This window comes from Cygnus olor, chromosome 2 (assembly GCF_009769625.2).
Source record: "Cygnus olor isolate bCygOlo1 chromosome 2, bCygOlo1.pri.v2, whole genome shotgun sequence".
Classification (NCBI taxonomy): domain Eukaryota; kingdom Metazoa; phylum Chordata; class Aves; order Anseriformes; family Anatidae; genus Cygnus; species Cygnus olor.
This window is the reverse complement of record NC_049170.1, coordinates 911,822-933,371: the sequence shown is the minus strand read 5'-3', so window position 1 is coordinate 933,371 and position 21,550 is coordinate 911,822. Positions and strand designations below refer to the sequence as shown.

Here is a 21,550-nt window from a genome sequence, read left to right as displayed (position 1 = left end):
CGATTATGCAATGAGCTCGTTACCCTGCGAGCAGCCAACCTCCCGGCACTACGCACCGCAGCAGCAGGCTCATGAAGATGGCCCCTTCCTGAAGAGCTTAAACAAATCAAAAACCGTAAGAAGATACAAAATCCAAACCACTGAAACAAATTAATGTGCTGTTTGTTTGTTTGCTTTTCAGTTTTTTCCCTTTTTTCTTTTAAATAGACTTTTCTTTAAGGACAGGCTGGAGGAAATATATTTCTAATGTCTCAATGCTGAAATACAGCTGGAGGAGTAGAGGGACAAAAGCAGTAAATCTGAAGCATACGGCTCAACTCTGGATGAAAGAAAACCTTCCATCATTTATTCTGTTTGCCGTTCCTCAACATCAGATTTCCAGTCCTGCGTCAGGCAGGGCTCCTGCTTGGAAGCACTGATTTTAGGACCCTGCTTTTTATGCATAATTTCCAATTTTAGTTTCAATTACAAACAAGAAGTGGCATAAAGGCTCAGTCGCATTTTAAAGGCTGATAATGTCTAATACGTTTTGGTTATCATCTCATCTGCCTCCTCCTAACATTCAGGGATATAAAACAGTTTTCCAGAAGAATCGAGGGAAGTTCTTACATTGGCAGCAACAAAAATGAGAAACTGAAATAAATCCGAAAGATGCACAAAGGATTAAATTCAAATTGCATGAAGAGCTCTGCATCTGATGGTTCTTAACTTTAAACCGCAGTCAAAATTAGAAAACAAAATTACAGAAGTTTGCAGGCAGAGTTTCTACAAGACGCATACAACTTCCGCCAGTGAGAGAAATCTGCAGCATCACTGTTGCCATGACTCCCAAGGGAGCTGTATCACAAAGCTCGTACCTATTTTAGCAGTTCATACAGGAGCTGATGCACTTAGGAAAGCCATCCTGTTATTCTAGAACAGACAGTGTAAGACATGGGAGCCTGGCTAAAGAGACTGCAGTTTCTAAACTTCAGCAGAAGATTATCCAAAATAACTCCATGCATTATTCTTATAATACATCGCTGACTGCCCACCAGGGTGAAAAAAATAGCTCATGTGTGCGGATATTCCAACTCGGGATATTCTGTTCTGTGACTCTGTATTCCATGTTGCAAAGTATAAGCTTCATACAGCCCCCTGAGACACAGAGACAAACTGTTGGCCAAGTTCTGGTGGTAGGTAAAGATAGAAAAACCTTTGAATGGTTGATCGTTACCTTAGCAGGAGAATGAGGCAGAAAGAATGAGGCAGAAAGGAGAAGGTAAGCACAGCCCTTGGCCCCACCAACTTTGTGAAAATTTGGATTATAATATGATCTCCTAGCTCTCTCTGACTGCTGCTCTACCTAGTAAAGAAGCACACAAGTTCACGTTTTTAGATCTCAACACCTTCCCTTCACCGATTTCTGTTCCTGACCTGCGTTGAAGCAGCGCGTGGATTTCCTGCCTTGCCCTCGGATGCCTCCTAAGGCACTCGCATACCGGCTGCACTCACCTTAGGGACTCAGCTCGCTTTTTGCTGGCATCCAGCAGCTCACTGAACAGGTAGAGAGCTACAAGCTGGGAACTGGCTGCAAGGAAAGACGCCCTGGTAATGTACGTGGCAGCCGAGCAGCCCAGCGGCCTGGCGCTGCGCTCACCGGGGCTGCCAGCGGCCGGCTGGGCCCTGCCCGTCACCACACTCAGCTGGGGCAACAAGCGCTTCAACCAGCATTTCCAAAAGAGGCTCGGTCATTCAGGGCTTCTCTAAGAAATAACCAAAAATCCAACTGTCGATCTCTGAAATTCTGAGAGGATGAAAGCTAGTGAAGATTGATAAGTCCTGCACAAACTTAGGCCGGGCCTGTTTACAGATGTGGACTGTGTGCCCGCAGTTCACTGACAGGTTATACTGCTGGCTCTGAACTAGGAATCCTTCAACTAATTACACAATTTACCTTACTAATTCCACAATTTTCTTGAATATTTACCTGTAAAATATTCAGGAAGAGCTTTTCTTTTTTCACATGGATCTCCTACTAGACTACCACTCCCTTAAAACCAGCAGTTAGCAAAGGAAAGTTAAGACTTCTGGCAGACGATGGAAAGCCTTTAAAGATTTTTATTTTTTAATTTTTGAAAGATGATGCTGTCTTTAGCTTTCCCCTCACTCTGTATCATCATGCACCAAAGAACATCACTTCTGCAGGCACAAGTTCATGCAGAGAACACCACTTTCACCAAAATAGAACTACTTCAGGTTATGCAACACTCATTAAAATTACAAAACCTCTCAAAAGCCTGACCAGCATGTTAAGGCGCGCTTGAGCTCTATGTTTGTTAAGTTAGTGGCTGCATCATGCAAACTGGCAGCGAGGAACTCCGCAGAAATGGGAACAAACTTTCATGCCCGATGACGAGGCAGAAAATCGGAGCGCCGGCGAGCAGGGCTGAGCGCCCCAGCACATCTCGGCGACAGCCCTCAGGGCAGGCCCCGGTTCTTTCTGAGGAAGGCTTGGACTGAGCAGAAGTACAAGGGTATTACAGTAAGGATGCAGCTGATATATATACTCCCTCTTTTAAAGGTCCTATGAATTTCCTTTCGTTCTATGAAATTAATCCCATCTCATCCTGTGAGAACAGGGGGCTGTCCCCTGGTCAACAGCCAGGGTGAACAGCCCCAGATGCTTACCAGCACCTCCACAGGCTCAGCAGAGAGAGCCCCAAAGCCTGTCAGTCCAGCTCTTTTTCTGTTACCCTCTGCTTTCATAAAGATGATTACTCTAGGAGGAAGCACGCTTTACAGACTTAACAGTTCAAGGTATGGCAAGATAAAGTCACCAAGCGACTGCAGGAGGAAAAGTAGATGGTTGCAGTTAGCCTCATGTAGCATTAGAGGCTCAACACGGCAGCAATCGAGAACGTTTCCTACCACACGAATACCCAAATCCCTGCCCTCCAGCAGCACACAATGCTATTTAGTGACCGCGATGATTCACGGCTGCATGTCAGATGAATGCCTCTCTGTCTCTGATGACAAGAAGCTAATGTAACTTAACACCAAAAAGTGCAAGTTTACTTTAAAAAGTTATGTACAATATGTATGTAAAATCAACTCTGAATGAATAAAACAAATAATCAAGTTCTGGAACTTAAACCAAACTGTCAATCCTTCGGAGTTTGGGAATTAGCACTGTGAGACAGGCAAGCAGAACTAACAGCCTTTTAAGATCAGCCAAAAACCCAGTCATGCCACACTCGCTTGTGCCACATAGGATTAACAATTACGTATTCATGCCAACGCACTGACAAATAGCAAGGTCTTGCACGCAAGCTGCCTGGATTACTGCTGCTAGCTCCAATCACAAACACACACCTTTTTCTTGCCTCTGCCGGCTCATACCAGTGGCTCTCAGCTGCCTTTGTCTCTCCTGGTCTTGAGCAGCAGACCTGGCTGGCAGAGTCGGCACCCCTCTTGACTTTGTGGGTCTCATGTAGCCTTTTAGCTGTTCTGTTGCTTTAACTCTCTCTTTCTTTGCCTCCTTTCCAGCTTTTTGTTCAGACTCCTCTTCATTTTCTTTAATTGTGTCTTTATCTCCCCCAGCCTTCAGTGCTGGGCCATCCTTCAGGTGAGCAGCATCCCCTTCTGCTGGGCGAGGATGAGCTTCGCTGTTACCTTCAGGACTGACTTGGGTTGTTTGGGCGGCTGCTAGATTTACACCAGCTACCTCTGCTTCGGCTACTTTCTTGTCTAAACTGCCTGGGCACTTCGCCGAGCCCTGCTCGCTATTCTTGCCTCCATCCAACCCAACCTCTTCGGCTTTCTTCTCCATCAGTGTTTCCACCACCTGTGATGTAGCTGCATCTGCCTTGCTCTCTGGTATCGCCGTGTCCTTCTCTCCAAAAGAGACAGTTTCTTCTAGTTTCTCTGTCCCTTTGGCACCTAGGGGAGCTGGTCTGTGTTTTGTATCTGCCACCTTCTGAGGAAGGTCAGAGGAAGTGCTGTCAGTGATTTGCTTTTTATCAGTGGTTCTTATCTCTTTATCATCAACCTTTGCCACAGGAGAAAGGTAAACTTCATCCTGTTTTGATTTAATGTCCTGTTTAACTGAATGATCCAGAGAAAGTGGTTTACCTGCCTCAACACCACCCTGGGAAGCAGTCTCTTCAGTTTTATCATTCTCTTTCTTTGAAAGCTCTCTTCCAGGATCCTCATGTCTCAAATTGTCTGGTTGCTCAGGAGTTTTCTGTATCTGGATCCCCTCCTTAGCACTAGGTCCAGGCGATTTGCTGCTCTTCTCTGCTGTCATCTCAGGAGAAGGAAGCTCCTCAGCTCCTGTACCCCTCTCTGCACGCTTTGGGAAGCCAGAAGAAACATTGCCAGTGTCATCAGGGCCCCTTACTGCAGCCTGAGCAAAGGATTCAGGGTAGTTTCCTTTATTATTCCAAAGCATTTGAGGGCCAACGGGAAAACCTTTAATATTTCTGTTTTCATCTACAAAATCCATTTCTTCCATTCCATATTCCATCTCAGGTCCCATGGGAGGCAGCGCTTCACTCTTGTTCATTTTTGTCTCTAGAAAAGCAAGGTGCTCAGGGGCATTTTTAGACTTTTTACTTCTTCCATCACTACCTCTCTTTTTAGATCTATCAGTAGCTGTGGCTGAGCTGTGATCTGCCACTGCTGGGTGCTCTAGAATAGGAAGTCCGACCCCAGTGCTACAAGGAGTGGGACTTTCTGCTTCAGATTTGGCAGATGTCTCCTTGTCACAAAGAGGAAACACCTCTGCACCTGCTTTGGGCTCCAAAAGAAACGGCTGCTCCAAGCTAGCCTCCACCTTTTTACACTTCTCTTTATTATTTGTGCTCAATTTTTCTGGCTCCAGAGGTGCAGCAGGAGCTTGTGCCTTACTTGTACCAGATGGCTCATCTAGCAGACTCACTAAAGTACTGAAATTATTCTCTTTGTCTTTAGCAGAAGACTGAGTTTGTTTAGTATTTCCCACCTCTTTGACTACTGCAGGGATGTTACCCGGACCCGCTGCGGCAGACTGCTCAGGACTGTTTTCAGCCTTTTTGCCTTTCGTATCTCTACCTTTTTTCTTAGGCTTGTCTGTCACCAGGTTCCTGACGGGACCGCATGCCGTAGCTGCATCTGCCCTATGCTCTGGCAGAAGCTCAGCTGTTTTAACATCTATTTCCTTACCTTTAGTACCGGGCCACGTCTCTTTAGTGCTGGCTGTTTCTGGCTCTGCTGTCTCTGTTTTATGACCTGAAAGAACTGGCTGGTTAGAGGAACTTTTCCTATCACCACCCTCTGTTTCAGGCTTTTCCAACACCTCTTTGGCTACTCCTGTCAGGTTCTCCAGCAAAACCTCTCTTTCCAAATCAGATGCCTTATCTTTACCAAAGGTCATTTCCTCTGTTTTTCCTGCCACCTTCTCTTTGGTTGGAACATTGGTTGTTTCCACCCTGGTGTCCAGGCCAGCTGACCGCCCAAAAGAACTTTTTTCACTTTTTTTCCTTTTCCCATCACTACACCTCTTCCTAGGTTTGTCTGCCACCAACATTGCATCAGAATCTGTCACAACGAATTCACCTGGAGAAGTAAGTCCAGCCTCTTTGCCTTTAGCCATCACATTTACCTCCTTTGTTTTGCTGATCGTGTCAGCCATAGCAAGATGCTTTGTCTCATCTCCCCTACCCTCCAGAAAGCACGGTTGGTCTAAAGCAACCACAGCAGCCACTTCACTTTTTCCAACATTCTCTTTAGGCCCCTCTGTTATTAGTTCAACAGGCCTCTGTATTTCATTTCCATCCAATATATTCTCCTGAAAACAGCCAGCACTACAGCCTCTCTCGCCACCTTTATCACCGACTTCCTCAGTTTTATCACTTATGGCAGGAAGACTACCAAGGTCCATCTTACTCTCAAGAAAAGGCTGCTGGAAAAAACCTTTTTCACCTTTTTTACTTTTTCCATCACTACCTCTTTTTTTTGGCTTGTCTGCTGTTTTTGCAGGGTAAGTATGTGCATTTGCTGATGGGTGTCCTCTTGTAGGAAAACCAGCCTCCCTGCCCTTATCAGAGAAAGTTGCTTCTTTTATGGTCTCATCTGCCTTCACTCCATCAGCAGGTTTGCCTACATCCTCCAAAACAGTTACCTGCTCAGAGGAACTTTTGATTCTTTTGACTTTCCCTTCACCACGCTTTTTTTTAGGTCTGTCCATCCCATGAGCAATATTGAGATCTTTTCCAGTCTGCTGCTCTAACGCAATAAATCCGTCCCCTTTGTTTTTATCAGGGGAATCTGCTACTCTAGCTCCGTCTGCTGCTTCAGCAGAAGCAGGATGTTTGGCTGCATCAGGCTTAGCTGCTAGAAGAAACGGCTGCTCTGGAAAACTGTCAGCCTTCCTGTTTTGCAGAGAAATAACGTCCTCGGGTTTTTGTACAGCTAATGGTGTAACAGCCATTTTAGTAGTATCTGCTGGGGTCTTCGATGTTCCCTCTGAAGTACTTAAATCAACTGCCGTGTGCTTATCAGTGGACACTGGCTTGGTTTCTTCAGCTGCCTTTGGCTTGTCAGGAAGTTGGTTTGATGGGGCCACAGCCTCTGGAGGAGCAGGCTCTTTGAAGGATTCGTTTTCAACCCCTTTGCTTTTTTCACAACTACCTCCTTTCTTCGCTGCTTCTTCCAGTGACCCACTGGAAGTCTGAAGCTCACGGTGGACAGTGTCGCTGGGTATTTCATGCCTGGGAGATACGCACTTAGCTTCCTTATCCTTGTCAGAAAGGAGGGTTTCTGAAGGCTTGATCTCTAAAGGAGTTTCTACTTTGCTTACATTGATCGTTTCTGAAAGAGATGCCTGCAGGCCAGCACATCCTGACTCGTCAGATTCCCCCTTCTCATTTTTACCAGGAAAACTTCTTTCCACGGGCTTGGTTGGCACCTTTGCTGTAACAGGTTCCCCCGGCTTAGTCTCGCCTCCCTGCTTGAGGGGAACCTGTTTTCTCTTCCCTTTGGAGTGCAACATCCAGCTGTCATCTCTCACGTCTTCTGTTGGCATGAAGTCTCTATTTTTTGCAGCCACCGCTGGCTCAAATGGCATGCTGGTTTTCTGGGCCTGCTGTCCTGGTGCTGGCACTGAGAAGGCATTTTGATCATCCAGGATGGGACTTCCAGTTATTATTTTAGCATCCTGTGGCATATCTGAAGCTCTGTTTCCTGAGGCAACTGACTGCTCTTTGTGAACTTCGGCGGGCATTATGGGGCCAACATCTGGTTTTTGCAATTCACCACCAACTGGAGAATTTTTAGGAGCTCTTGAGACTGCTGTATTTTCATCCCAGAACTCCATTGCTCTTGGCGGCTGGTTTCTCTTTTGTTTTGGTTTCTTTTTCTTTTTCTTCACAATAGCCAGAGAACCTTCCAAATCCCAGCTCTCCCTGGGTGCATCTCTGCAGCTCTCCGCAAGCTCTGACAGCACACCGGACGGCTGCTCAGTTGCCTTTTTATGTGAAACCCTAGTGCGAGGGGATGTTCCAGCAACAGATCCAGGTTCCGCTACCGAACAGGGGTCTACTCTGGGGTCAGTGCTCTTCTGCTGTGGCAGACCTATGAGACGTTCCTCTGGCACATCTGCAATAGGCACTGCTGCAGGTTTTGCTCTGCCAAACCTGCGGTCACTTGATTTGTTAGCTTGCCTTATTTGTGCAGTAGGTAGACCTGGAATACAGGAAGCCTGCTCAAACATCAAAGCAACTATTTGCTTTTAAAAAAAAATTATATTATATATATATATGTAAATGTGATTTTAGCCATCTAAAACAATCCATACAGTCATATATGCAGAACTTCCCAGCACCGATACCACACTAATTCTAAATCCACCTCAGTGTGGCTGGGATAGGCATTTACACGCAAAACCTATTTCAACTGTTACCAATAAATACGTCAATGCTATTTAAAAATCCATAGTCCCTGACACATGCTCTTACCCCAACAAAAAGCAATAGTTCTGGTAAGGCCATGTTATCTTTTTTTAAAAGTGCATTAAGGATCCATTTTGTCTCGGCAAGACAAGACAACACACACTTTTTCTCTCCCTAATTGGCAACCTTCCCAAGTGCGAAAACAGAGGTTTAGTGGAAAGATGAGACTGGGGAAGAGAGGAGGGGCGCAACGGGAGGGGGGAGCAGAAGAGCCAGGTTTCCCACAGCACCCACAGTGGAAGCAGTGGAAGGCAGAACCTCCGTCACAGAAGTCATTTGCTGTACCCGGTTACAGGCAGGGCTAGGTTTCCTTAGCTACAAGCCACCGATTTTAAAGAGCGCATCAGTCAGTTGTCAGTTAGCCCTGGCCCACAAATCAGCCTCCAGTCACAAATGTAAGCAATAACAGCTCATTGGAGAGGCTGGATTAGTGGAGCAGGGGAAAAAAAAGATCCCATTTTCCTTTGGTAATTACAAAATCCAATTTGGAAGGAGGCCTTCACTGGGAATATTGCAATAAGAATTAATGGTCCTTTTTAATACCAGAATAAAATAAAATAAAACAGTAGTGGTAATGGCAAAAAGATGGTGAGCTTTTATATTCTAAAGCAGAAAAGATATAAGCTAGTACCAGTGATAAAGTAACAGTAGCAAGCATATTTGGGTTTTTAGTCCTGTGAACAGGAAGGGGAAAAGATTATTTTAGAGCGAGGGATTAGAGGCAAAGTGCAAGCAGAATCACCGATGAATGCAAAGAACTGCACAGCTGATTGGTGCAAAAAAAAATTTTGCTTGCTCAGGTGACACAGAAGTCAATAGGAAAAGGTGAACAGTTCCCAGAGGACATTTCCATTCTAAAATTGAATTATTATTTATATTCTACCTGTAGGTTCTTGTAGAGCTTTTTCTTGCTGGGGTTGTGCATGCTCGATATGGTTGTGTTCAGCCTGCTCCTTTTGTTTCTCTGTAACAGTAACATCCACAGTAGTAACAGGTTTTTCTGGAAGGAGGTCTTTGTTTTCTAGTGCAACAACTTCTTTTGCTTCTACTGGAACTGAAATAGGAAAGTGGAAAAAAATTGAAATGAAATACAAAAAATATGAATAGAAGACTTCAGTTCTTACGAATACAGGTAACCAGCAGTTTAAAAGCAAGCCCTTGGAGAGGGTTCAGGTTCTATCTTATTTTTAATAGGGATGAAGTTTATAAGATTTGATTGTCTACTATGTATTACCTCACAATCCCATTTTAAGAAGCAGTTTTATATTTTGACTGCCATGCAAAAGTATAGGTAAAGCATGAAGCAAAGACCGTCTTGGTGCTTACGGACACAGTGAGGTTCTCAATTAAAAAAAATCAAACCAGTGTTAGAATATACTCCATTACCAGTCTGCATCAGTCTAATGTTAGTCGTCTAATATTCATATATATTTTAGCATATATTCATATAGGCACTACAAAATTCCTAGCTACACAATTATAACAAGTTTTAATTTGTAAAACAATCACATTGGAGAACAGTTGTCTTTTTAAAATTTAAATAAGATTGATTACATAAAAACAAAGATTATGAGAGATGTTGGTAAAACAAATATGGATGAGGAAGAAAAAGACACGTTACACGCTGGTCATTTCCAAAGTTAAGGCTACCACCCATTTATAACACAGTCCCCACGTTTGTACATGTTTATAACCTTCTTGAGATTAAATCTTTGTTGCTTTGTCCTTCATAAGGATAGGAGAATGCTGTCTGTGAGAAAGAATCCAGGTGCTTGGGAAGAATCAGCCGAGAGCAAAGCGCTTGCTGCAGTTTTATGCTGTGGTTTGCATTTCTCACCTGCTGGTTCAGGAAGATGGTTTGTCTGTTCTGGAAGACGATCTTCATGGTGGCCGGGAGATGGAATACTGTCTTTGGCTTTCTCTAACGGAAGATCAACACAAGCCTCTGGGCCTTTCAGTTCTTGTTCCATGCTTGCAGTTGCTTCTGAAAACAGAACGTAGAGAATAAAAATTCATTTTTTTAATTTAGATGAGATTAAGCAGGATAAAATTACACCCTCGCCTAATTCCCATTTTCCTCAGGAAACTAGAGGTTTTTGTCACTTTCAAAACAGTGATAACCTGCTTTTTAGGATCACTCTTCTAAAGCAAATTTTCCTGTATTGGCTGGTATTTAGTCTTTCATTCCGTCACCTATGCCCTTCAGTTACTACATTCTAATAACGTTTTTCTTTTGTTAAAACTTCTCTTCTTTGAAATGTATTCTTATCGTTAAACCAAAGAATATCAGAAGGTAAAAAAAAAAATGAAAAAGAGAATTTCTTACTACGCAGAACTCTTTCTACAGTCAATCAACATAGGCTGGGTCTGCCCAGTACTGTTTGCTACACTGACTGTCATGTCTCTCAGAAAGGATAGTGTCCTTTGAGAAATCCACGCAGCACAAAAAATCCATTGTCCACCACATGGAAAAAGCAAAATGCTTGCCACCCTGAATCGATGCCTATAGTCATTCCAAGGAAATGTCACAAAATCACCAACAAAGCCTATCGGTCTCCTCAGAAACTATTTTCAAGATAAGAAGCTTTGTTCGAAAACTGTCCTACAGCATCTGTGGAAATTTCTGTATATGATAATGATGCAAAAATAAATACTAACACGGATGAACTAGAATGTCTCTATGGCTGTCCTAAAAAACAAACAAAAAACACAGCTCTGTAAAGAATGCCAAGTCCTTAAAAAATCATTAAGTTACTCTAGTTTCATATTTTATAAGTGAAAAATCCTTGTGAAGTACTTCCTCTGTCTGTATCTTGTCAGTGGAGCTGTGCTCTACTTAAGATTCTGATGTGCCTTGCATTTAAACATCTTAGCTACTAAAAAAATACCTTTTTTATGTGACAGCCTTACTACAAGTGTACATCTCTGTAGTAGTCACTATCCACCACCAGGACTGTTGCTGCTAGTGCTGTGCCAACTTAGAGTGGCCTCTGCACACCATTTGCCGTGTTATTTCAAGCCTGAACGAAGCTTTCAGATAAGCTCACCTGCAGGAGGCTCGTGGAAGGGTGACTTGCCATGCTCAACAGAAGATTCAGATGTTATCAGCTCTTCAGATGCAGCAACCTCGGTGTCAGCTGCAGGGACAGACTTAGCTTCTGGTGCAGAGACAAAACCTGAATCCACAGCAGGAAAAGGCTTGGCTTCTGCGACAGGAGCAAAGCCAGAATCCATAGCGTGCAGGTGGTTAGCTTCTGCTGGAGGGGCAAACTCAAAATCCACAGCATGATGAGACTCGGTGTCTGCTAGTGGGCTAAATGCCAAATCCATAGCATGGTGAGACTTTGTATCTGCTGCCGGGGCAAACCCTGCGCCTGCTGCTGGAGCAAACTCCAGATCCACAGCGTGATGGGACTTAGAATCTGCTTCTGGGTTCAAACCAGTATCCGCCACTGGGGCGAACGTGGCATCGATACCATTAGGAGGCTTGGCTTCTGGGGCAGGAGCAAACCCCACATCCATAGCCTGAGGAGGCTCTGCTTCTGCTGCAGGTGCAAATCCAGCGTCTGCAGCTTGGGGAGGCTTGGTGTCTCCTGCAAGGACAGACCCCGCTTTCTCTGCAGAAATGGACGAGACATCTGAGGCAGGAACACACTCTGCATCTGCTACAGAAAAACAGATTGCAGAAATCAATAAAAAATAAAGAACGTAAAAACCCAACAGTACAGTTTTTGGCTAGAGAATGGCTTTCCCTTGGCCTTGTGCCTTTTCAGCAGCATTCACTCCCCCTTCCACTCCGCGCCACACCAGTGCGCCCAGGTTGCACTGCTCTTGCTGACATATTCCTCAGTGCACCCAAGTGCATCTCCTGCTACAGCCTCAAATGCCACGTTTTGTATCCTTGGCTACAGTGTCAGACATCCGCCTGCTCCCAGCATACAGCAGCCAAAAGATGCTTTGTTGTTGTTTAAAATCTGACGCTACAGAGCTGGCGAGAGACCCGAGCTGGTAGATCCACTGCAAGCAACACATTCCGACAGAACGGACACCAGAATCCTAATGACGTTTTTTCACTGCATAGGAGGAGACAGAAACTTTTGGTGTCACCTTTATGAGCACGGCAGCGTATTCCAACAACTGAAAAAGTCCTGAAATGTTCCAGAGCCACATGCACTTCATTTCAAATATTGTTTTTACTGTTCGTGGGCAGGACAGTACTGCAACTCGAGCGGAAGCAGGGGCACTGCTGATACAGAAGGCACTGCCACCCAGTGAATCGCCAGCTGCCCCTTATTCTTTCAAACTTGGCCTCATTCACATTTTACATAATAGCTACCAAAAACTCAGCTCTTAGTTTCAAAATAACATTCAGATTCCAGCTGTCTATAGGCAAATTTTACAAATTATCCAAAGCCAGAAGCACTGGCTATTACATTTCTTCTGCAGCTATTATTTTCAACAGCCCCTGCTACTATCTATACGCTGTGCAATGCAGCACGATGACCTGAACATCTTAGATATACAGCTGAGTAGATGTTAAAAAATAAAATTTCTACTCAATGTTTGAACTGCATCTAAAAACGTCCCCCTGCTGAACAGTGGAAAATATGTTTAAAAGATATTTAATAAACTGAAAAATGAAAGAAATTAGGAAAATGGTAAAAGCCCCTTTCAAAACTGTGCTTCAGGATGTATTTAGATAAAACCAATACTCCACTAAACAAAACCAAGTTTTTTGTTTGTTTGTTTGTTTGTTTTAAGGAGTTTGATTTTACAGAAGGATAAGATGGTGAAGAAATAGTTACGTACCACGAATCTCCTGCTGTCTGTAAATAAGTTAAAAACTCTGTTTTAAAGTCTTTTTCTCTCTTCTTAAAACAGAGTTTTAAGGTGTTTATAGACAGCAGAAGACTCATGGCATAACCATGTCCTTGACACACCCTAACATTTTCAGGAGGTGAAACTTAGAGAAATTTTGATTCTTTACGAATCATTATATCTGTTACTGGACTGTGACAGAAGATTGTGACACAATCTACATAAACCTTCAGTTACGATGGAGATTGTTAATACCTTGCTGTTTTTTCTTCAGAAGAGACACTCGCATATCTTTCCACTACTACAGCTTGCTCATGACGGGTCTAAAACCAGCACCAGTCATGAGACAAGGGCAGCTTTACCTGATATGTCACCTTTTGATGCATCAGTGGCTTCAGCCCCTTCTGGGGATGCTGTTATTGCAGTAGGAACAAAATCAGGAGTCACTGCTGCCGGGCTTTCTGGCAAATTTGGCTTTTTTGCTTCAGTCACTGTGGGGGGCACTGGGCATAGAAAATGAAGTTTGATTAAGCACTCGGAAAGATCTCAGCAAACAGCTTTATCTTCTGGACTTGCCAGGATTTGAATCACCCTCTCAAGGCGCTGCCTGCTCCGTGCTGACTGCAGCGAGCCTGATGAGTAAGCTCTCCCACTGCAGCAACTCAGTCGGGTAGGACAGAACCAGAACCTGTTTACATGGTCCGTTTCGGAAAAATGACTTGTGCAATGCCTAAGAAAACATTTGTATCCTTAGGGAAGCAATTGCTGTAACAAAATCGAGGAACGTTCAGCTATAAAGCATCCCTGCTCTACCCTGAAACCTAGGTGGAGCCATGAGCTCTAAACACACCATCTACCAACAATCAGTGTTAAACTGCTCTCTTCTTGGCACGTTCACCAAAATCAGCAATAAAGATCCCATTGCAGGTCAAATATCATAATATACATGCAACTGCACTGCAAATGTGTCCTCCTCAGCGGAGCTTCAATGCTTTAACTGTAACCATAGTCTAAAGATAATTGGGCAGAGTATACAGGCTTGCAATTAGAATTTAATTTAAAATTCTGATGATTATGCATGAGCCAAAATTATGTTTGTTGGTTCCCTCAGCTGCACTGGTCCTTAGAAGGAGTAAACATGAGTACTCTGACATATTATTCAAGTCAGCAGATTTGACTCTAGCATGTACGAAGACTAGGGCTCTTGAAAGTAGTAAAGTTTCAGCTTTACAGACTTTCTTTTCTAGAGTCAATTTTATTTATCCTATTTATTATTTTTGAGTCAAGTAATGCTTGAACAGATACCCCAACTGGAATTCATGGTACCCTCATTGGTACAAGAGAAGCACAGAACAGAGGCGCAGTCTGGAGTCCACCAACCTTGCTGCTACCAGGGTTATTTTGCACACTTCTGCATCTGCAACTTTAATTCCCCATATCCCATGAACGGGCATGCTTAACCCCATGCTTTCAGAGGGTTAAAGTCCAGCTTTATATGCCCCGAAAGGGCACACCACTAGTATATACTTAGGGTTGGGCTTGGAACTGTATAAATTTGTCACCGTAAATAAGCAGGTAAACGGTCTGCACAATGCAGGGTTCCCCCCATCCGTTACAACACTAAACCTGAAAGTGTGTGTTAAGTAACATTTAAACCACACATTTTTATTCCAAGTTGATTTGAGAACCAGAAATACTGTTTTTCTTGGTCAGGTCCCACTTCACTCCAATACTGCTTTTTGTTTCTTGAAAAGGCAGACGGGGACACAAGTTCTGTTTCTGCTGCTCAGAAACTCTAGGAATGAGAGGAACTAGACAGTTTCTGCAGACTAAGTCGAAACTATTTTTACCTGATGGCTCAACAAAGAAAGAGGCATCTGGTCCCTTCACATCATGCTGAGCTCCCATCCAATGTTCTTCAGGCACTACGGAAAAACACATTTAGTCCTGTCACTAACAGAGAATCACAGGGGTTGGAAAAACCCTCCAAGATCACCTGGTCCAACCATCCCCTACCACCGATGTCACCACTAACCCATGTCCCCAAGCACCATGTCCAACCTCTCCTTGAACACCCCCAGGGACGGTGACGCCACCACCTCCCTGGGCAACCCGTCCTAATGCCTGACTGCTCTTTTTGAGAAGAAATGTCTCCTTCTCCTTTGCTCAGGGTATTGACTCTGCTGCTGTTTTGACCTCACTCTCAGGTAACTTAGTTCACTCTACGAATGCTATCATAACGTCATGTTCTTCTGTGATTATAACCAGTCCGAGCTTGCATCAGTCAGAGAAGAGTTACTCCAGGACCTGACAGAGCAGGTTCTTTGCTCAATGGCACATTCATCCTCTAGTATCTTTAGAACATTCCCATGATCTAGGAAACGATGTTTCCAAAAGGATACTTTCTAATCGTGACTCATTTTATGCATTAATTCCCCCACCAAGTTTCTTTAGGACTAATACACAAAGATTTTCTAGCTGCATATCCTTCAAAGCCAACTACAGTGAGACAGCAATAGCAAAACATCTGTCTCTTACCTGCATTGTCTTGCAGAAATTCTGCAGCTGAGTCCAGGCCCATAAAGGCTGATGGGTCAAGAACCTCTGCAGGACAATAGGGAGATCCCAAGAAAGGTTGTTCAGGTACCATCATAGATCCATGTGGTGCTAATTTAGTAAAAGGCCGTTTGTCAGTCATGTGTCATTTGTCATTTTAGATAAAGTTTGTAAGCAACTCTCCCAAGTAGTTCCCCTTTACAAGTTGCATTGTGAACTATACATCTATTTTTTTTTCCAACAAGATAAGACAGTAAATACATACAAATTATTTGCCTTTTGCTTTCTGCTTCTGCTCCCATGAATTCTCGTTAATAACCACTTAAGCTGCAATAGCCTGAACATTGAAGACCATTTGGTGGAAAAAGTTCCTGCAGCTTTGGTCTTTAGCCATGAAGGCAAGAGCCGTTAGTAACTCCAGCCCCAAGTCAACTTGTCTAGATGCCCCATCTCCTTCTGTCTAAATATATTTAAAAACAAACAAACCAACAAAAAACATAAAAAACCTTCCTGGAAGCAGCTACCGGAATGTCTTTCAGGCACAAAACATAATCATGTGAAGAGATTATATGGTCTGTGCACTTATCAGCTTAATAGTTTTCAGTACGTGAAGGTCAATGGAGAAGACACCAAAAAAGACCATCAGGGACAGATGCTGAGGAGGGATTGCGGATGTCTCACCATGGATGTCTGTGGAAGTGTCAACATGGTCCGTGAAGAGCTGCACATTCTTCATGTCAGCAGGAAAGGACAAATCAGGCAGGTTCTCCCCTCGGTGCATGCTGAAGGGGTCTGAGGGGACACAAAACGAGGCCAGTGTTACCGCACAGTCAAAGATACGATGCGGTGTAAGGTTATTTAAAAACAGCGATGGGATGCACCCGACACCAGCACCGCTGCGATGCGACGGCAGAGTGAAGGACTTCCAAGGGAGAGCTGCTTACAAGACTATTTATTGGGCACGAACACTTCCCTAATTAGACTTTATGCCCAACAGCAAAACACAGTTGCACAGACTGCATGGGATGGAAGATTGCCTGAAATGTAGATTCTAACAGTCATATGAAGAACCTGTCTCCTCCTGTGGTACATAAGACGGATTCCTGACTGAAACCTGTCCCTCAGAGAGCAGAGAGCCTCGCTGACAAGGAGATGAAGAAAAGACGACCCCCCCGGGGGTCTGGCCTTACTCCAGCCAAGAGCAAGGCGAAGGGAAGGAGCTGTGGCGCTCCCCTCGCAGACAAACTGCCCTCGGCTCACAGCCCCCGGTGGTGTTTTGTGACCAGTGACTTCCAGCACATCTCACCAGCCTGGACCAGTGCTCCATCCCTCCCCAGGGGGCACAGCCCCACGACGGGAGGCTTCGACCCCTGCCGCAGGCCTTTCCTCCTGGCTGCCCGGGAAGGTGGGGACGGACTCCACGTTCCCGAAGCGGCCGCCACACGCCAATGTGCAGACACCGCGCAGCTTTCTTCAGGTTAAGCACAATTAAAAGGGATTCAGCTGAAGGCTTCTTGTGGTCTCTCATCAGACATGCTATTTCAGGGGATGACAGCAAAACCGCGAGTGTTCATTGTGCTCCCAAATGTCAGCGCTGGGTGAGCACCACGAATTCTTTGAGAAATCTATCAGCCTATTTGAGACCCCGAGACAAAGTCTTGCTTCAGAGTAAATTTTAGAAAATGTTAATTTCAAGCTGTTTACAACAGCACTACCAAGACTAAATAACTGCCTTTTTCCAATTCAACAAAACCTAAAAAGCATTCCAACCAAAACCGACTGAGAGGCTCAAAGGGACGCTGAGGACTTCCCCCGGTGCCAGCAGCTGCTGGATGCAGCACAAGGGGGCTGCCCGAGTTCTGCTCTGCGGGGTCCAGGGAGCATGGAGGGGCTCCTCTTGTCCTCTCCAGATCCCAGTGGGGGCCTAAGCCCCCCTCTAAAGCAGGTGAGCGGGGCCCTTCTGCCGCCAGCAAGGCAGAGCCCCCGGCACAACGCCCCACGACTGCAAGCCGAGGGGCACGGCAAGGGTAAACCGCACGAGTGGGAGCTGGCCAGCGCAGTAAGGTATCCATCCTTGGGCCCAAAATAATTCTCTACCTGCCCCAAACTTGCTGCTTGTTTATAATATTATGAAGCCAGACGAATGTTAAGACTGAGAAGGTTTTTTCCAGGCAGCTGGAGGTAAGATGGACAAAATACCTCGGAAAAGTTCTTCTCGGCTCACTTCCACGGCCACTCGCAGCCACTGCTGCTCAGAGACACAGCTCGAGTTTGCTGCTGATCCTGGCCTAATGAAAGCACGTTACTTTAGATCAATTAGAGATGCAGCTCCTCATGTTCAGTGATTTACCTGTAGCTACAGTAATGAGTCATGGGATGCTCCTGATTGAGAGCCTCACAGCATTTTAAGGCTCACAAGCAAACAGGCAATGCTTGAGTTTCATTCACTCTGCACTATAACAACATTTTTAAACAAGTCTTTTTATTACAAGTAGTGTGAGATAGATATATATAAATAAATATATGTTAAATTTTGCTCCTAACCATTGCTTTCACAGGGCTGAGTCCCAGCACCAGACCCTAACTCGGTGTTTGCAATAAGGAGCAGCGAGCAGGCTCAAACACGCGCTTCTTAAGCTGCACAGAAGCTGCAGAGTACTGCAGAAGCTGAACTGAGCTTCTCACCACGCTTCTCACCGCAGAACAAGAAATTACAGCACTGCTGGTTGGGAGACCTGTTACACAAGTGGCCAGAGAACTCTCGCCTTTGGAGGGAAATTAGCCTACAAAGAGCCTGAATAAAAATATGCAATAAACCCATACACTTTTATGAGACTGCTGTTCACTTCTTCCCCTCCTGCTGACATTCTTAAAGCTTGTCTGCTCTCTCACTGCTCAGCCGTAGGAATCTATCCATCGTTAAGCTGCCTCTCTTGCTTACTCAGCACCAGGAAGGGCAGTCCCGAGGAATGCCTTGGTCCTGCGGTACGCACGGTAACCTAGGCACGTACAGGTGCACGAGATACTCTTAAGGACGTGAAACCTAAGGCCATGTGGTTTCCTGCAATAGATAACCCACAGACTCGCTTCATTTAAGCAAAGAGAAGATGTGGGAATGAGCTAGGTATTTAAATTGCCCTAATCAACTACTTTATCATCTGGCTATTGAGTGTAACTACATCACCATCCCATTCTCCGACCTAACAAAGCAATGGGGCGGGGGGAGAAGCTGTGTTTCAGAAACCAGTGGTTCTTTTGTTCCAGCTGTTCCATGAATCATTTCTCACCATTGTAACAGCACCTAATTTTCTCACAGAATCTCTTAGTAAATACAAGATTCAGATGGCAAGAAAATAATTTAGAAAGCAGGTCTACAATGTTCAAAACCATCACAAAAAAGTTAGCTTTCATCCCGTTTCAGCCAGTCTCCTTCCCAAGCTGATGGCCTGTTGCAATCTGGGTAGCCTGGTTTTTGGTTCCCTCAAAAACTAGCAATTGATTTCCCATAATTTTTTATCAAAAATGAGAGAAAATGGGGTGAAAGGTATCTTTTTGCAGGTGCTGCAGTTGGAGGAGTAACACGGGCATACCTGCCATCTCCATGGGTTTGAACACCGGCTGTGATTCAAAGCACAGGTCTCTGTCGTCCATCGCCCAGGCGTCATTGCGATCGAGAAATTCTTTATAGGATAGCTTTTCATCCATGATTTCTCCTGGGAACACTGAAATTAGGGAAGAAAATGGCACAGTCAAAAAAAAACAATAACCCAAACCTTTTAGAGTTCATTACCACATGATGACATTTAAAGGCCAACAGGTAACATGAACTATGAGCCAAACCAGAATTCATGATTATTTCATTTTCCACTGCTTTGATGCAAATACTTAAATATAATTTACAGAACAATGGGACTTTCTGCATTTTAATACACACCACGTCAAGCTGATCAGTATGACCAAGGACAGAGAACTCGCACAGCATGACACTGCCTTTTTTCCAGTGTTGGACATTCACATCAGCTGCTCGCACTCATCTTTAGGGAGATTTTTCACAAGAAGAGGAACAACCCCGAGGAGCTGACTGAAGCTGTCACGCCCGTGATGCAGAAGTGCTGAGCACAACTCACCGGTCACACCAGGGAGGAGGGGAGGTCACGGCCCCTTCTCTCCCGCACAGGCATCGCGTTTGATGCTTTGCCTTTGGCTGTATTTATAAAGTGTTCACACCACAGACAGGCAGCACTTGCATGGAGTTTTTGCTCTGTATTCCTCTAGGAGGACAAACTCCAGATCATTTAAGGGAATAACCTTTCCCTGAATGCCTCGAGGGCCTTTATCTGTGTATCTTCATCTCACACTTGAGCCCAATCCCCCCTGGTTCACGGGCCCGAAGCACACGGCACATCGAAGCCCGGCGGCTTCCACCTGGCCAAGGAAAATATTCATCCTCCTTTGCTGCCCGCGTTAGGAAGACCCACGCTGAGACGCCAGCCCTCGCGGCCTGGCACCGGCCGTGTGCGTGCCAGGGGCTCTGGGCCCCGGGGCCAGGCCTTCGGGGTCGCTCCATCCCACAGACGGCCCCGCACAGATACATGGAAATGAAGAAGAAATTAGACTACAGGAGGTAAAATTGTTTAAATTGGACTGTCATGAGGAATATTGGGCATACGCAGTCATCTTTTTCTGATGTCCTTATGACAAGTTGGAATACATGTAAGAATCAGAGCAAGGAAGTGCAGCTGCGAGCTGAGAGCCTCTGCCCTCCTCCTCCACCTCCTCCTCCTCCTCCTCGTCCTCCTCCGCCTTCCTCTCCTCCTCCTTCTTCTCCTTCTCCTCTTCCACCTCCTCCTCCTCCTCTTCCCCCTCCTCCTCCTCCTCCTTGGTGCTGGGCCTTCACGGACACATCTGCATCACCCCAGCCATGCTTCTGCCAGCACCGTGCCTGGGGATGAAGTCGTGGACAGGCTGAGCACTGGGGGTGGCTTCAGATAACAGGGAACCAGGCGCACGCCTCCACTGATCCTGCCCTAGCTTCAACTTCAAATCGCTCCAACAGAGCAGTGAGGCAGGGGCCGCGAGCGGCAGTGGCCGGGACGAGGGAAGTTATTTTTAAGTTTAAGCGATTTATCAGCATTTACAGCAGGCAAAACTCGCCGTGCATGAGCTAGCACCTGCAAGGTCTGAGCAACACCTCAGGTTAGCAGGAGCGTTTGGCATCGAGGTAATGCCAAACCAGCCACTGCTGCGGAAAGCACGGTTGTTTCAGCTGCTGTTCAAAACATTTCCAGATCTTCTGGTTTTGGTTCTTGCGCACTAACACAAGTCCTGAAGCTCTCAAGCACGACAAATGCAGAAGGAAGGCTCCAAGCAAGCTCCCAGACTCCTGATTCTTCAGATCAGTTCTCGGGTTAAGGAGACCTGAATTTATCAGGTCGACACCACCAAACTTCCAAAGCAGTTTCCAGTTTCCTCTGGATAGGAGTTAAAAGAAAAAAATACACAAACTCCTCCCCTCATCACCTAATGCAATATTCTACACCCTCTTGCCAGTAAACCTCTGTATGCTTTTAGTGCTCTTCCCTTTGCTTAGGCTAACCATGCCCCTCGCAAGGCTGCAGCTCAGGAAAGGACATTGGTTGCATGCAGAGGAAGAGATCCCCCCAAAAGCCCCCTAATTCAGAGCAAAACTGCAGTTAATAAAAGCAAAAACAATGTTTGCACACAGAAGTAACAGAATAGAAGAAATAATAAAAAAATACAATGCTGATATACTAAAAAATAGTAATAAAAAAGCCAAGCAGCACCTCTTCTAGAAGTCTGCAGTAGCAGCTGGTCACACAATTCATGGCAAGGTCGAACAGAGATTCACAGAGAGGTTGTAAAAATTCTAATAATAATGAAACAAAGGGATTGAGAAAAAAAATAAGAAGGAAGAAGGTGGCTTGGTCTCTTTGCTCTCATATAACTGAGCCCCAGAGCTCGACCATATATAATCCCTAAGGTGACAGCCGACGAACTCCTGCGAGCCGCTGGCACGAATGCGCCTGGGCAGCGAGCGCAGATGTTCCCGAGGAAAGCAGAATTTGGGAGCTGTTTTCAACACGGACTGCAGCGTGGTGAGCAGGACCGGGCACTGGGCGAGCGTTTCTCATTGCAGACTCGGGTAGCAGCACCGGTCGGGGCTTGTGCAGGACAATTCCTGCTGC

General features: G+C 45.2%; 1 protein-coding gene across 50 annotated transcripts in view; it reads right to left on the bottom strand.

The window, feature by feature from the left end:
- MAP4 (microtubule associated protein 4) overlaps positions 1 to 21,550 on the bottom strand; it is a 154,573-nt gene that overhangs the window by 43,622 nt on the left and 89,401 nt on the right. For 13 of the 50 annotated variants that reach the window (XM_040549250.1, XM_040549232.1, XM_040549228.1 and 10 more), the window contains exons 5-12: positions 18,935 to 19,066; positions 16,026 to 16,136; positions 15,327 to 15,455; positions 14,639 to 14,713; positions 13,151 to 13,291; positions 11,018 to 11,635; positions 9,808 to 9,954; positions 8,854 to 9,024 (exon numbers count right to left, since the gene is read on the bottom strand). In XM_040549250.1, the coding sequence (XP_040405184.1) occupies positions 8,854 to 9,024; positions 9,808 to 9,954; positions 11,018 to 11,635; positions 13,151 to 13,291; positions 14,639 to 14,713; positions 15,327 to 15,455; positions 16,026 to 16,136; positions 18,935 to 19,066 (1,524 nt within the window). Of the gene's footprint in view, positions 1 to 3,354; positions 7,705 to 8,853; positions 9,025 to 9,807; positions 9,955 to 11,017; positions 11,636 to 13,150; positions 13,292 to 14,638; positions 14,714 to 15,326; positions 15,456 to 16,025; positions 16,137 to 18,934; positions 19,067 to 21,550 lie in introns of all 50 variants that reach the window. The other 37 variants (XM_040549223.1, XM_040549213.1, XM_040549216.1 and 34 more) reach the window with 7 other exon arrangements.